Below are 13763 nucleotides of genomic sequence, written 5' to 3' on the forward strand. Positions count from 1 at the left end.
GTCGGTTGCAACCTTTGATATATTTATTATGTAGTTTAAGGGAATAAAGTTTTTTTTTGTTAGTTTTTTTATGGTATAAGGGTAATGAATTTGGTTTGATAGTAGATGTTATGTTAAGTAATTTTTTGTGTCATCTATTTACCACCTTGGTCCCTTTTGGTTTCATGTTCCAGTGTCCCTGTGTTTATTTCCCGTATGACTCACAACGTTGTGCTTCTGCGCCATGATTGGGCGGTTGTGCATTCTCACATGCATCCACGCCTTGGTTGCCAACATCACGGTAAAACAATTACAATCTGGTGTTCTGTTTGAGAAAGGTCAAGAGATACATTTTTCGGATAGTTACTATTCTGTTGTGCTGAGTTTTGATCTACTTAATTTACACGATGAAAGTGCACAGCTGGAAACAACATTGAATCAAGTTCTTCTACTTAATAACGAACAGTCTTCCAAAAAATCTTCTATGAATCAAGATTTTGCTTTTGTCATTCCGCAGCTCAGGGAGAACTTTTTAGCATACAAAACAGAAATTTTAGCATTAACCTCACTTTTGCCCCGAAGGGACACACGTGAAAGACGTGGTTTATTTAATTTTGGAGGTACAGTGCTCAAAACAGTTTTTGGAACTCTAGATAATGATGACCTAGTGATGTTAGAAAAACGTTTAAAATCAGTAACAGCAAATCAAGAAGATATTGCTACCAGTGTTTTCCACCATATGATTGTTGTCAAGGATTTGGAAGAGAGAGTGCTTAATAATACTAAACTCATTAAAAATTTAGCAGTGCATTATTTGGACAGCTACAATGAATTTTTTAAGTTGTTTAACAGCACCGTTCATGAAGTTTGGGATAAGATGATGATGATAAGTCTCAGAATTGATTTAAATACCCTTCTGTTTAGAGTCAGTGAAACCCTCTCGAGCGCACGACTTGAGTTGTGTGACTTACGTCTAGCCATTGAAAATAGTGTGCATGGAAAGTTAAGCTCAACCTTAGTAGTACCCAATGTTTTCCTTCAGCTATTAGATAAGATTCAGCACTTGATTTCTTTGCCATTGTATATGTTGGCCCCAGTTTCTATTGAAAATCTTCACTTATTTTATGGTCTTTGTCATGTTCAAGCAGTGATCTATAATCATTCTTTGGAAGTTATTGTTAATGTACCCTTGGCTACTAAAGACAGCAGCTTTGAATTCTATAATGTTTTTAGTTTTCCCTTTTTCTTTTCTAAATTACATCATTATATACTTCTTAATGTTCATGATATTTTACTGGTTAGTCCTGATAGGAAACTTTTCGCACCAATTAACTCTAAGTTACTTGCTGACTGTAAGGAACATGGTATAATCCTGTGCCCTCCTACTTTTCCGTTTTTTGATTCCCACATGGATAACTGTGAATTTAATCTTTTCCTCGGCAGATCGTTTATGGAATTTTGTGATAAGTCCATTGTCCCGTTGGACCTTCCCTTTTTTCAAAAAACTAACTCCTTATGGATCTTCACTACCAACCACTCTATTGATGTTACGTTTCTGTGTAGAACTTCTACCATGTCTTTTGAGCCTTTCACCATGTCCATAATGGGCAGTGGTTATATTAGCAATGCTTCACACTGTGATATAGTAAGTCCGTTCTTTCGAACCTTTGGATCTGTTAGCTCATCCCTACAGTTGAATTTATCACTACCTTCTGTACACGTTCCAAAATTTAACTTTAATTTAAGTCACTTAAGTTTTCCCATTTTGCCTAACCTAACATTAAATACCTCCTTGGTTAAGGACATAAATAATTTGCTAATTTCTCAACCCAGTGGTGTTTCTTTTAAAGATGTTGCTAACCTATTGCGTCCTCACACGGTTGTTGAGTCATCGTCCTATATAAGTTCTATTGCTATAGCCTTTTCTTGCCTAGTTTTGGTAGGTTTTTTTATTCTCAGTTTGTTTATTTGGTGGAAATCGCGGACCAATGCGACTACCCCACCTAATACTACTCCAACCATTCCTTCAGGTACTATCCTCATTCCCCTAGCTTCATCCTCCTCGGTGGAATAAGTTTTTGCTGTGTGTATGTAATTTTGTTTTGTTTTAATTGTCAGGTACTTAGTAATGTTTTGGGGGTTTTAGTGATTGTTGTCACCCACCTGCTATGTTGTGGTTTGAGGGAGGGAGTGTGTGCCATTGCAGCATTCAGCTGGGCGTACACTCGTTTTTGCTTAACTATTTGTGTGTTGTTTTTTTTGTTTTGGCAAACTGAACGCTGGTTTATTTTTTTTTTAAGAATTTCTGTTATGGGGGTAATTTATTTGTAATTTTGTCTTTAAGTGAAGGTATGTTTTGTTCTAACTATTTGTATTGTATTTTATTATCACATAATTATTATCCAATTTAAGTGCATCAAGAATCAAAGAAAAGAACTCTGAACAAATTTAATTATTTTAAAGTTTAATTAATTATATTTTCGTCAAGGCAGTGTGCTATTCAGTTTTCAGAACTATTCTTTAAATTGTGCTTTTGTAACTATGTTTGGCTAACTGTGTTATGCCATCTATGGTCACTTCCTTCTTCTTGGTGACCATCATGTGAAAAACTGTATTAATTTCTGCTCTTTATTTATCCACCGCATCCATGCGGTAGTTTCAAGTTTGGGTAGCCGCCTATTGGCGGCTCACGAGTCATGGATCTGGAGTGCTTCCCTATGCCGGCCATGCTATGAACTACTTGTAACCCTTTGTTTGGAGTAGAGGATGTTCTCCTCTCTTTTCTGACGGCTACGGGATTCACTCACTCATGAATTCAGGAAAGTGATTCTTCGTTTTCATACTTCGCATGAAGCATGTGTTCGGCAGTAAATGTGGACAACCTACCTAAATTCATTTTATAAATTTTTCATCGTTTGTTTTTATTTTGTTTTGCTAACATAAATTTATGAATTAAAGTAACGTTAATAATTTATTTATTGTCTTGGGGCCCCATAGTTTTTTTTAATTTAAGTAACAAATGTAACAAGTAACACATGTAACAAGTAACAAATGATATTCTATTTATTGTTTATGAAGATTTATAGATAACTAAGTAATACTGTAATACTCATAAAGTTTTTTTAATATATCAAATATAACTGATGGTCTGAAAATGAGTTAGTTTCTATTTTAAAATATTACCCCCAAGTTAACAAGAAAACATTTCTTATTATTTTGTGAGCTGGTTGTTCAGTCGGCCTACCTTTGTGCTTAACTTCTTTTTCAACCTTGAGGTGGGACACCATTGAGCCTAAGGTTCAGGGCAACTTCCACTGCTAGCCTTTCTCAAAATGGTCAAACCTAACCAGGCTGGGAAAGGTTGGTAGAGTACACTGAAAAAAAATTACTATAAATTACATAATTCATACGTTAAGTAATTTTAAAATATGGTTGTGTGATTTTTAAAAATAAGTAGGTACAATTTGTGTAATTTTACACTAATAACTATTTCTAGATAATCATTTTGCTACAGGCTTCAGTAAAATTTCACAAATGTAAATATTTTATTTTAATAACTTATGTGTTAGGCTAAATAACACATTCGGACGTATTTGTAATTATGCGTTCAATTGGCGTTAAATTAATTAATGTACTATTTTTTGTCAGTACATTGCAGATGTATTTACATACAAACTTAGCTACGTCATTGCCAAAGTGCATTAAATTTGTCACAGTAAATTTACAAAAACCAAGGAACTACAATAATCCAATTTATTTTACTATTTAGACTGACGAAAGAACGTATAATTTACATTAGGTTGCGAAACTTATATTCCCATTACTTGACAGTTGTTGTTGTCATGATGGTCGTGAGGTTAAAATGGTGTGAGTTCGATTCCTCGCTAGGTGATGAAATAAAAATTAGGCTACGCATTGTTCAATAACAGCTATATGCTAAAAGAAATGTAAAACATTTTTGGAAGTATTGCAAATTTACATGTTAAGTGTTAATGCAAATTTATTAAATGATAAAGTAAAATTAACTCATAGTTGTGGTAAATTTTAAAAATGCATGCATCTTTAAATCTGTATAACAGCGATGGCAAGGTCTCTACTGATGTTAGTGTGATTATACACTTACAAGTTTATTTTGTGTAAAAATAAGATAATTATTTTACAGGCAGACATTTCAATTGGTTTTTGTGCAACAGACATTTCAAACGTTTTTCACAGTTTTTGGAAATAAATGAGCTAGTTGATTCGATGTGGGTGAGCTTAAAAAATGTAGCTTAATTTAAGAAAGATCAAGACATGGGTCTAGTGACCAAGGACTTTCCTAACAGATAATATTTGTAGGGACCGGAAAAATTCGCGGGTTCCGTGACCTCTAGGATGAACTTTATAGTTCTACGTACACTCGGTCAAATGCCACCCTCTCATTGGCTGCTGTCTTGTGAAGAAGTGCCAACATAGCGGCCTGTGATTCGATACAGCTACGGTTGAGTGTTTCTCACTGGCCCAGAGTCATCCAGGTCAGTTGTGAGTCAAAAACAGAGGCAGAACTAAGGTATAATTATTTGAATTTCAGGCTGTCGTGAAATGAATCCGCGAATTTTCCGGTCTCTAGTTATTTGGTATCACTAAAAACTTTGTTTTTAATTTGCTGATTTTTTTAAATATATCTACCTATAAGTATGTGTTGTGTGTGTGTAATAATCGAGAATATATTTTATGTCCCTCAATTTTCCAACAAATTCACTCAGCCTAATTAGATATCTGCAAAAATTCATAGGTACTTGTTTCCTTGAAGTAAATAAATAAACAGTTTGTTAAACTGTTCACATTTTGAATTCCGTAATGCACTCTAAAATTAATTTTAGTAACATTCCTTAACATAGGTAGACCCTATAATACAAGATTATATCCTGTACATTTGTAGATAAATTGACCAAAGTCTAAGTACCTATGTATGGTTTCTCTCCTGCCTATGTTTTTTTCAGGAATATTCAAATACATAGGACATTTTTAATATTAGTATTGAACATTTCTGATGTAATTTGATAGGCTTCTGGAGGGGTGTTACTGAATATTTCTAACAAAATTTCCTTCTATGGATAAAATTGTTTCTATACACATACCTATATTTAAGCTGGTTTTAAACTCATCACATGTGTAAGTTAAACAAAGATTAAATAATAAGTTTCGGTCACATAACTAAGGGCCGCTGTCAGTAATATAAAATTTGGAGGTAGACAATAACATAAAATTTGCAGGTAGACAATGATAATTGGTTTTACAGTCATAGAGTAGGGCAATGTGTCGAGGCAAATATTTTGCGCAAAAAGATTTTTATACAAGCTGTGTGTTCAATTCATGGTCTAATGAAGCATTGTCTGCTGTTTCTTGATTGGCTGAGGTTGTTTCAAGTGCGTGTCTACTTTCAGCGCACCAATCACAGCCACCCACTGCAGAGCAAACGCGTCCTGATTGGCCCGGGCAAATAAGGCAATAGCTTCTCTTGCAGCCGGCCGCCAATCAAAAGGAAACAATCTCTTGCACTGGCATATTTTATTTGCAGTCCTTAGGTGCTATCAGATCATTTGCGAAAGACACACGGCCCTAGTATGGTGTAACCTACAAAAAAAATTGCGAACCAATAATAACATCTGTGCATAAAATCCTTCGGTCTATACATACTTACTCGCAATTTCTGTATCTCTGAATAGTCTCTTTAACTGCAAAAATAATACTGAAAAAAAAAAAAAAAACATTTGAGATCCGACTTAAAGATAAAAAAATGCTTCATTGTGGAAAGTTGTAACCATTTTCTGTGAAATTCTTACGATTTCCAGTAAATGTAATTTTTTTTTGTTGAGAGCCTTGTTGTGGGTCAATATTATGAGATATTTTTAATTAATGTAATTAAGTTATATTTTTGATAAGGTGATACACGGAGACCTCCGCGGAAAGCTGTGAAGCAGACGCGCTGACATGTTGGGAACGCGCGCGAGTGGGCGGGCGGCGCGCGGCTTATCGGCGGGAGCGATCAGGCGCGCGCCCATTGGCCGCCGGGGCGCCGCCATGTTGGCCGCACGCCCCGCCCCCGCGCGCACGCCCCGCCCCCGGCGAGCCCCGGGAGCGGCCGGCAGTCGAGCAGGCGCGGCGGAGCGGACCAGGCCTCACGCTGGACGACCACCGGGTGGCCATGGTGTCCTACTACAACCCGCTGGCCGTGTACCGCCACCACCAGCAGCAGCAGCCGCCCCCGGGGGCGGGCGTGGGCTACCCGGCGGCGGCGGGCGCCTGGTACCCGCCGCAGCCGCAGTACGAGGAGCCGCCGCACCACCAGTGGCACCACTCGCACCACCAGCACCACCACCACGCCGTGTTCCCGCAGGCCGACTGGCCCGCCCCCGAGTACCACCAGCCGGAGGCGGCGCAGCTGCCGTCCCCCGCCGTGACCGTGTGCAGCGCCGAGCTGGCCAGCCCCGCCGCCGCCGGCCCCGTGTCGCCGCCCTGCGCCGCCCCCAGACCGCCCCCCGTGCGCAGTCCCTACGAGTGGATGAAGAAGCCGTCCTACCAGAGCCAGCCCAACCCAGGTGGGTCCCAGGCCCTGTCCTTCTGCAGACACTGTCCAGGTGTTCCACCCCCTCCAGGATAGACTCCACCATCCTGTTCGTCGGCTAGATACTGACTTGTAGAACCCGGAAAAATTCGCGGATCCATCTCGCGACAGGCTAGAATCCAAATACATTTGCCTTTTTGTGCTTCAGTGATTAGGCCACATTTTATCTGAAAAACTTTGGAGTAATGTATAGAGACCTGCTAAATTCACGGATTCATCGACCTCTAGGATGGACTCCACAGTCCTTTAAATACTCGCGGAAATGACACCTGTTCATTGGCTACTGACGCGTGAGACGTCTCAACTAGGCTGTCCGTAATTCGGCACTTTCTTGGTTTAATGTTTCCCATTGGCTCACAGTTCCCCGGATTAAATGTGGGCCAATCGCAGAAGCGGTACGAAGGTATAGTTGTTTTGATGCTAGCCTATCGCGAAATGAATCCGTGAGTTTTGCATGTCTCTAGGCCAATGTAAAACCCTTCAACAAAAGAAGTATCGAATCAGCAGCACCCCAGTTAACAGGTGTCACGAGTCATTAGCCAATGAGCGAGTGTAATTTACTCAAGTGCATAAATGATCGTGGAGTCTATCCCAGAGGTAATTGAAACCGCGAATTTTTCCTGCCTCTAACTATCAAATCACAAGCATTATTTTTCCTAGCGTACAGATAAATGTATGGTCCATCCTGCAGGTGACTTAAACAGCTAATGTTTCCAGTCCTTACTTAAACGGAAAAATACGCTGGTTCTGTTGACGTCCAGGATGGATTCTGCATACCCGGGAAACTCCCCCTGTTCATTGGCTGCTGGCATGTTAGGCGTCTCGACAGGGCAACATGTGATTCGATACTTCTTTGATTGAGGCTTTCTAGTATTCTTCCATGTTAACTGTGAATCAACACTTTTTAAATTTTAGCATAGCTAGGGACACCTGTATTTCGCGAATACATTTCGTGTCAAGGTATTTCACAAAATTCTGTAGCTCTTCTCATGTGGTTATTGGCTGAGAGCGGTGAGAGGTGTCGTCCCGCTCTTGACGGGGCCAATGAGAATGTGGTCACCGTACTGCTGCACCCTCACAATTTGCCATTACTCTTAGAAAAAAGCTACAGTGTTTTGTGAAATACCTTGACACGAAATTAAATCGCGAAATACAGGTGTCTCTAAGAATATCACGAAAGTAACCCGTGAATTTTTTTCGGTCCTGTTTGTACACACTGATCTTTACGTACAAACGAGCTTGTACCAACAGTTATCGAATGGGCCAATGAGCTGTTGCGTACCTGGACGCTCGTGATTCGTCCGAAAACAGCTATGCGTAGGGGCAGGCATTTTTTACGAAAAGATTTAAACAATTATTAGACGGCAACAATGTATACCCGCACCTGTGGTTTCTCACTTGTGATTGGCGGCCGTCTGCGAGAGAAGTCGTTGCCTTGTTCGACCGAGCCACTCAGGACTGCGTTTGCTTCCGCAATGAATCATTGTGATTGGTTTTGGTACAACCGATATGTAGGCTACCTGGGAGTAACTCACCCAATCACGAAACACAGATGGTGTTACAGTGTTTTAACTTTTATCTAGTCTCAAAATCTTTTCGCGATATCTGCATGCCTCTAGCTACCTATACGTCAAGCAAAAAAAAAAGTACCTCCAAACCAAAAATAGCACGAATAAGTTACAATAATTGCTTGCAGCTTTACGTAACCCCGAAATATTTTCGCGATAAATCATCGCTTAAACGATTGGCCAGCGGTCTGGTGTTGCATCAATCAGGGTGACAGTTGAAATGATGGAAAGGCTATGTGGCCTTGGTATCGGCCTAATATCACCCGACAATGGATAAATTCCCAGAATCATTCCGCGATAGACTATCATCCAAATCCTTCTTGCTGCTTCAATGTTAAAACCACTTTTTATCTGAAGGACTCTGAACCAATAAAAAAACGTTCGACAAAAGAAATAACAGGTGTTGTGAGTAACAAGTCAATGAGCAGATGTTATTGCCTAAGTGCTAGAAGATCATAGAGTATATCCTAAAGATCATAGTAATTTTAAATTTTTCTAGTCTATATCTATTACTAGAGACGGGAAAATTTCGCGGATTCAATTACGCCAAGAATAGACTCCACGATCTTCTATGTATTCAGGCAAATTGCATCTGCTCATTGGCTAATGACTTGTGACACCTGTTAACTGGGATGATTTTTATTCGATACTTCTTTTGTTTAGGGTTTCCCACTGGCTTAGAGTTATTCAGATGTACTGGTCGTCCAATTACTAAAGCAGTGTGAAGGTGAACGAGTTAAGATACTAGCATATCTCGAAATGAATCCGCCAATTTTTCCGTTTTCTATCTATCACGTTAAGATTACTTGGTTTTTATAATGAAATTGCCTGAAGCTAAATAAACCTGCTAATCAACGTAGCTCTAATAATTGCTAGATGTAGGAAAATTTTACGCGAATACATCTGGCCACCGAAAGTTCTTATAGAACGACTGCAATTCAACAAGAGTTTGTCTCAAGGAACTCTGTTGGGTTTTGGGCTAATGCCAATCCTGTTATTAAAGGAATAGACGAAAAAGATAGAAAGCTATTTGATACTTGAAACACCTTGAGCAACCGATGGATTTTAGCTATCGGGTCGACAATAATTTATGTCTAATCTATCTAGTTTTACTGAAAGGACAGTGAACTCTCCAAATATCCAACCCGTGATAATTACTATGGCAAATTCACGTTAATATTTGAAGACAGGCTAAAATCCCAATCATTAGGGGCATGCATAGGGGCAGGCATTTTTCGCGAAAAAATCTGAACGCCTGTTAGATTGCAACAAGCTATAGATACTGGCACCAGCGGTTTATTCCTTGTGATTGGAGATCGTCTGCGAGCGAAGTCGTTGCCTGGCTTCACCGAGCCACTCAGGACGCTTTTGCTTCCCCACTGAACCGCTGTGATTGTGATTGTAACAGTCGACATGTACCTGAGAGAAACTCACCCAATCACGAAACACAGATGACGCTACAGTGTTTTAACTTTCAGCTAGTCTCGGGATCTTTCCGCGAAATGTGCATGCCCCTAGGCATGCATATTTCGCGAAATGATTCCGAGACCAGTTGAAAGTTAAAACACTGTAGCGTCATCTGTGTTTCGTGATTGGGTAGTTTCTTTTCAATTTATGTCGATCGTTTCATAACCAATCACGGTGATTCAGTGCGCAAGCAAACGCGTCCTGAGTGGCTCCGTCAAATATGGCAACGACTTCGCTCGCAGACGGCCGCCAATCACAAGGAATAAACCGCTGGTGCCAGTATAGCTTGTTGCAATCTAACAGGCGTTCAGATTTTTTCGCGAAAAATGCCTGCCCCTGCCAATCGTTAAGTGCACATTTTCAAGTAGGCTACATTCTATTTGGTATCGTAAGCAGTTTTTACATATCCCAAATGTTCAAGAAACCAGGAACGAGTAGGCTATACAAATTTATTGTGTCCCGATTAAATCTGGACGGAAGAAAAAAAATGTGGCAAAAAATGGAACAAACGTCGTCGATTTATTTACGTTCAAGTCTGTGTAGCCTATAATGACACCATGAAATAATGTCATATTAGGTATCGGTAGAATTGGTGGGTTTGCTTCTCGGTAAGACATTTTTTTATTGGTATTCGTACTAGTCTTGACTGAGTGAGTTGCTTGTAATTTTAAACCTTCCTTAGTTGCAGAAAGGTCACCTGCGGTGAAAACCTCGCATTGACTTGCATATAAGTATACCCAGTATGCGTAGTCTATGCTTAGGTACGGGAGGAATTCGTGGTCTCAATGATCTATAGGATAGACTCCATTATCGTCTATGTAGCTACTCCCTGCTTATTGGTAGGGGCAGTCATTTTTCGCGAATAAATCTGAACGCCTATTAGACTGCAACAAGGTATACCCGCACCAGTTGTTTCTTCCTTGTGATTGGCGGCCGTCTGCGACGGAAGTCGTTGCCTTTCTTGACTGAGCCACTCAGGACGTGTTTGCTTTCGCACTGAATTACTCTGATTGGGGTTGTATCAATCGACATGTACCTGAAAGAAATTCACCCAATCATGAAACACAAACGGTGCTACAGTGTTTTAACTTATAACTAGTCTCGGAATCTTTTCGCGAAATATGCATGGCCCTACTTATTGGTTATCGACTCGTCACACATAACTAGGATGCTTTTGATTCGATACTTCTTTTGTTGAATATTTGTCAGTGGGTCAGAGTTCTTCAGGCAAACTGTAGAACAATTACGTATGGGAGGGCTTCTGCGGCCATGTATAGTTACGCATCAACAAGAACTAACAATTATTAGAGAACAACAAATTCGTTCAGGGTAAACTCCACAAGTAGCCTAGGTAAATTTGTCGGTTTGAGTTTTCCATCGTATGCTGTCAAAATTTTTTCTTCAGTGTGGTTTTGATAGGGTTTCCTGAAATGTATTTTCTTATTTTCTTAATTAGCCTATTGCTCTTAAGAAAGTTAAAAAAAAACCATTATCCGATAAAAATTAATTTTAAATATAAAACGACATATATTCTAGCCTGTCTGCAAGCAGTAACGCCAAATTTTTCATCTTCACAAATTCTTCAGAAATTAGTCATTTACTTTTCGTGAAAAAAATTTACCTGTGTTGTGTAATTTTTTTTATACATATTACAATATCTCTATAAAATAAGATAGGTAGCGTTCTAATCACCCGCGTTTTAATCGCCTCAGTCAAGTGTATAACCTGCATTTTCTTACCGAAAAACCTCATTGTCAGGAATAGATTTTCTTACATATCAAGTAAGCAGAACAAGTAAGTAGGTCCAACATTGCTGGATAGATAATACATTTTTGGAAGTAGGCCTACCTACTGTTCATATATAGATTAATTGAAATTATGTTCTATAGCACAACGATTTCATGTTCCCAATTCATTCTAGGATAGATTGGTCTTCATGGTTCTCAAAACCTTTACCAATATTTTTATTAAATTGATAAAACCTTTCTTAAATAATTAAAGATACATGTTACTAATTTAATTTTAAGGAATAAAAATAACATTAGGTTGAAATGGTCACATAATTTGGGATAACACCCTTTTAATGATGATACTTGTTGAAGGTACTTATAGGCATGTTATTTTATACCTAACGGCACTCATGATCTACGGGTGAATATTCAAGTGTTGCTACTTTACCATTTAATACAGTAGACAAACAATAGAAATTATTGTGCCCTGAACATTTTCTTTTATTGGGTTTTAACTTTCTTTTTCTACTAAAGTTTAGCTAAATATTGTAAAAATTAACTTCAGTAATTTTTCATACGAAAAAATTCCAATATTCGTTTAAAATCTTTCAGTCTTGTGGTTACTTGAAATAATTCGGTAAAGCGCAGTTAAAATTATCAATATTGATTAACGAAATACTCTCCTTAATTAACTTTGTAATTACGTGTATTTCATAGTTTGGGTTTTCTGTAAAATAAGCTACATAAAGCCTATGCTATTTTATTAAATAAACTATCACAAAATAACTAACCTATCCTATGCATCGTATTTGTTGGAATCTGTAAAATATAATTGAGTGGCGGTAGCGTCTTTGGTTTAAATGTAACACAAAGTAAAGTGCCTATATTATTAATTTAAAAAACATTTTATTGCGGCAACTAAAATTTTATCTATGTTGTAGCCTAAAGTTTTGAAAATTTCTGAAATTAATTATTCAATAGTATAACATTAATAAATACATTTTCATCGCTTCACTCTTGATTTTTTAATCCAACATACAGCAATCCAATTATTGGCATAATGCCAATATGTAACTAACTGTTCAATTGAACAAAACCCATACAAAACTGAATGGCCAATACTATCACAGCTTGTAGAGAACTGTACTGTCATTAAGCTATGATTGAAAATCAAAACCAAGATGACTATTTACTTACAGAGTTTTTTTTTTGTTTTTTTTTATCAAACTGTTGCGATGTCTTCATCATTTCAAAAAGCAGAAAACATTTTTTGAACGTCACAGTTACTTTAAGGTTTTAGACTTTGTTTTCCAGGTAAATTTGGTATGTTTTTAAAACACTTTTTTAAACCTTCGTTTCCTTTTCTTGGATTTGTTATTATTTAGGTAGTTTAGGGTTGTGGTGCATATTTAAAAAAGTCACGATTATTCTTTTGGTTTGGGTCGAGAATAACTAGAAAACAATCATAAATTAAGACTGTAAAATTTCAACAGAACACGGTTCACTGTAAAAATAAATGTTGTTGTGTTTTTAAAAAGAACGTCCGTGGAAACTCAGCTGCCAACGATATCACTTGTAAAATTGCAAGGCTGAGCTTTGTACCATTTGCAAATTTTACAAAGATCTGCCTTGGAGTTTTACAAGTTATATCGTTGGCAACTGAGTTTTCAAGGAATTTCCTTACTAAATACAAAACCAAAACCTTTACAGTAACAGGATATTGTAGGCAACAAACAGGCCTCATGGCCTAAGCAGTTAGGTATTCTCGTAAGGTCTAAGAAACCAAAATTATAAAGGTGAGACTACATTACAATTTACTATAATATACTGAATGTTATCAAAGAAATTTTTGACATCCAGATTTCTTCCCATGGGGCTATAATAAAATCCAAGTGAAGTTTGTATGAACTTAGGGAATATGAAGAAAAATTTTTTTTTATTTAAACAACTAGGTAACTGTTTAGCACGCTGCTGAAAAGTTCAGTTAAGTAATGGACGTTATTTGTAAAGTGGAAAGTTCCTTAGGCCTATTTAATTTGAAAATGTAACGTAAGCATACATACGTTCTTTAAATAATTAATGCATTTATTTAAGCATGCTCCTCGTAATTATGCCCTGTTCATCATGGAAAAAAATTCAAGAATGCAAAATAAGAAACAACAATGACAAACAGTCAAAAACTTCAATGGCGTATGTTCAATTAAATTAAGCGTAGGTATATGCTCGGTTAATATACAATATAAAGAAGCTGTTTGTACTTTTCCAAGTAAAGTCCTTGGAAATTCAGTTGCCAACGCAAAGCTTTGTACCCTTGGCAATATTGCGAAGCTCTGATTTGCAGTTTTAGTAGTTAAATCGTTACCTAAAAAAACGGTTTCCAAGAATTTTTCTTGTAAAAAGCACAACATTATT

General features: G+C 37.9%; 1 protein-coding gene across 1 annotated transcript in view; it reads left to right on the forward strand.

Annotated features, from left to right (window-relative positions):
- The window catches only part of LOC134539276 (homeobox protein CHOX-CAD), a 188014-nt gene that overhangs the window by 9287 nt on the left and 164964 nt on the right, over positions 1 to 13763 (forward strand). The window contains exon 2 of the mRNA XM_063381099.1: positions 6012 to 6560. Within this exon, the coding sequence (XP_063237169.1) occupies positions 6012 to 6560 (549 nt within the window). The remainder of the gene's footprint in view (positions 1 to 6011; positions 6561 to 13763) is intronic.

The sequence above is a fragment of the Bacillus rossius genome, chromosome 15 (assembly GCF_032445375.1).
Source record: "Bacillus rossius redtenbacheri isolate Brsri chromosome 15, Brsri_v3, whole genome shotgun sequence".
In the NCBI taxonomy this organism is placed as follows: domain Eukaryota; kingdom Metazoa; phylum Arthropoda; class Insecta; order Phasmatodea; family Bacillidae; genus Bacillus; species Bacillus rossius.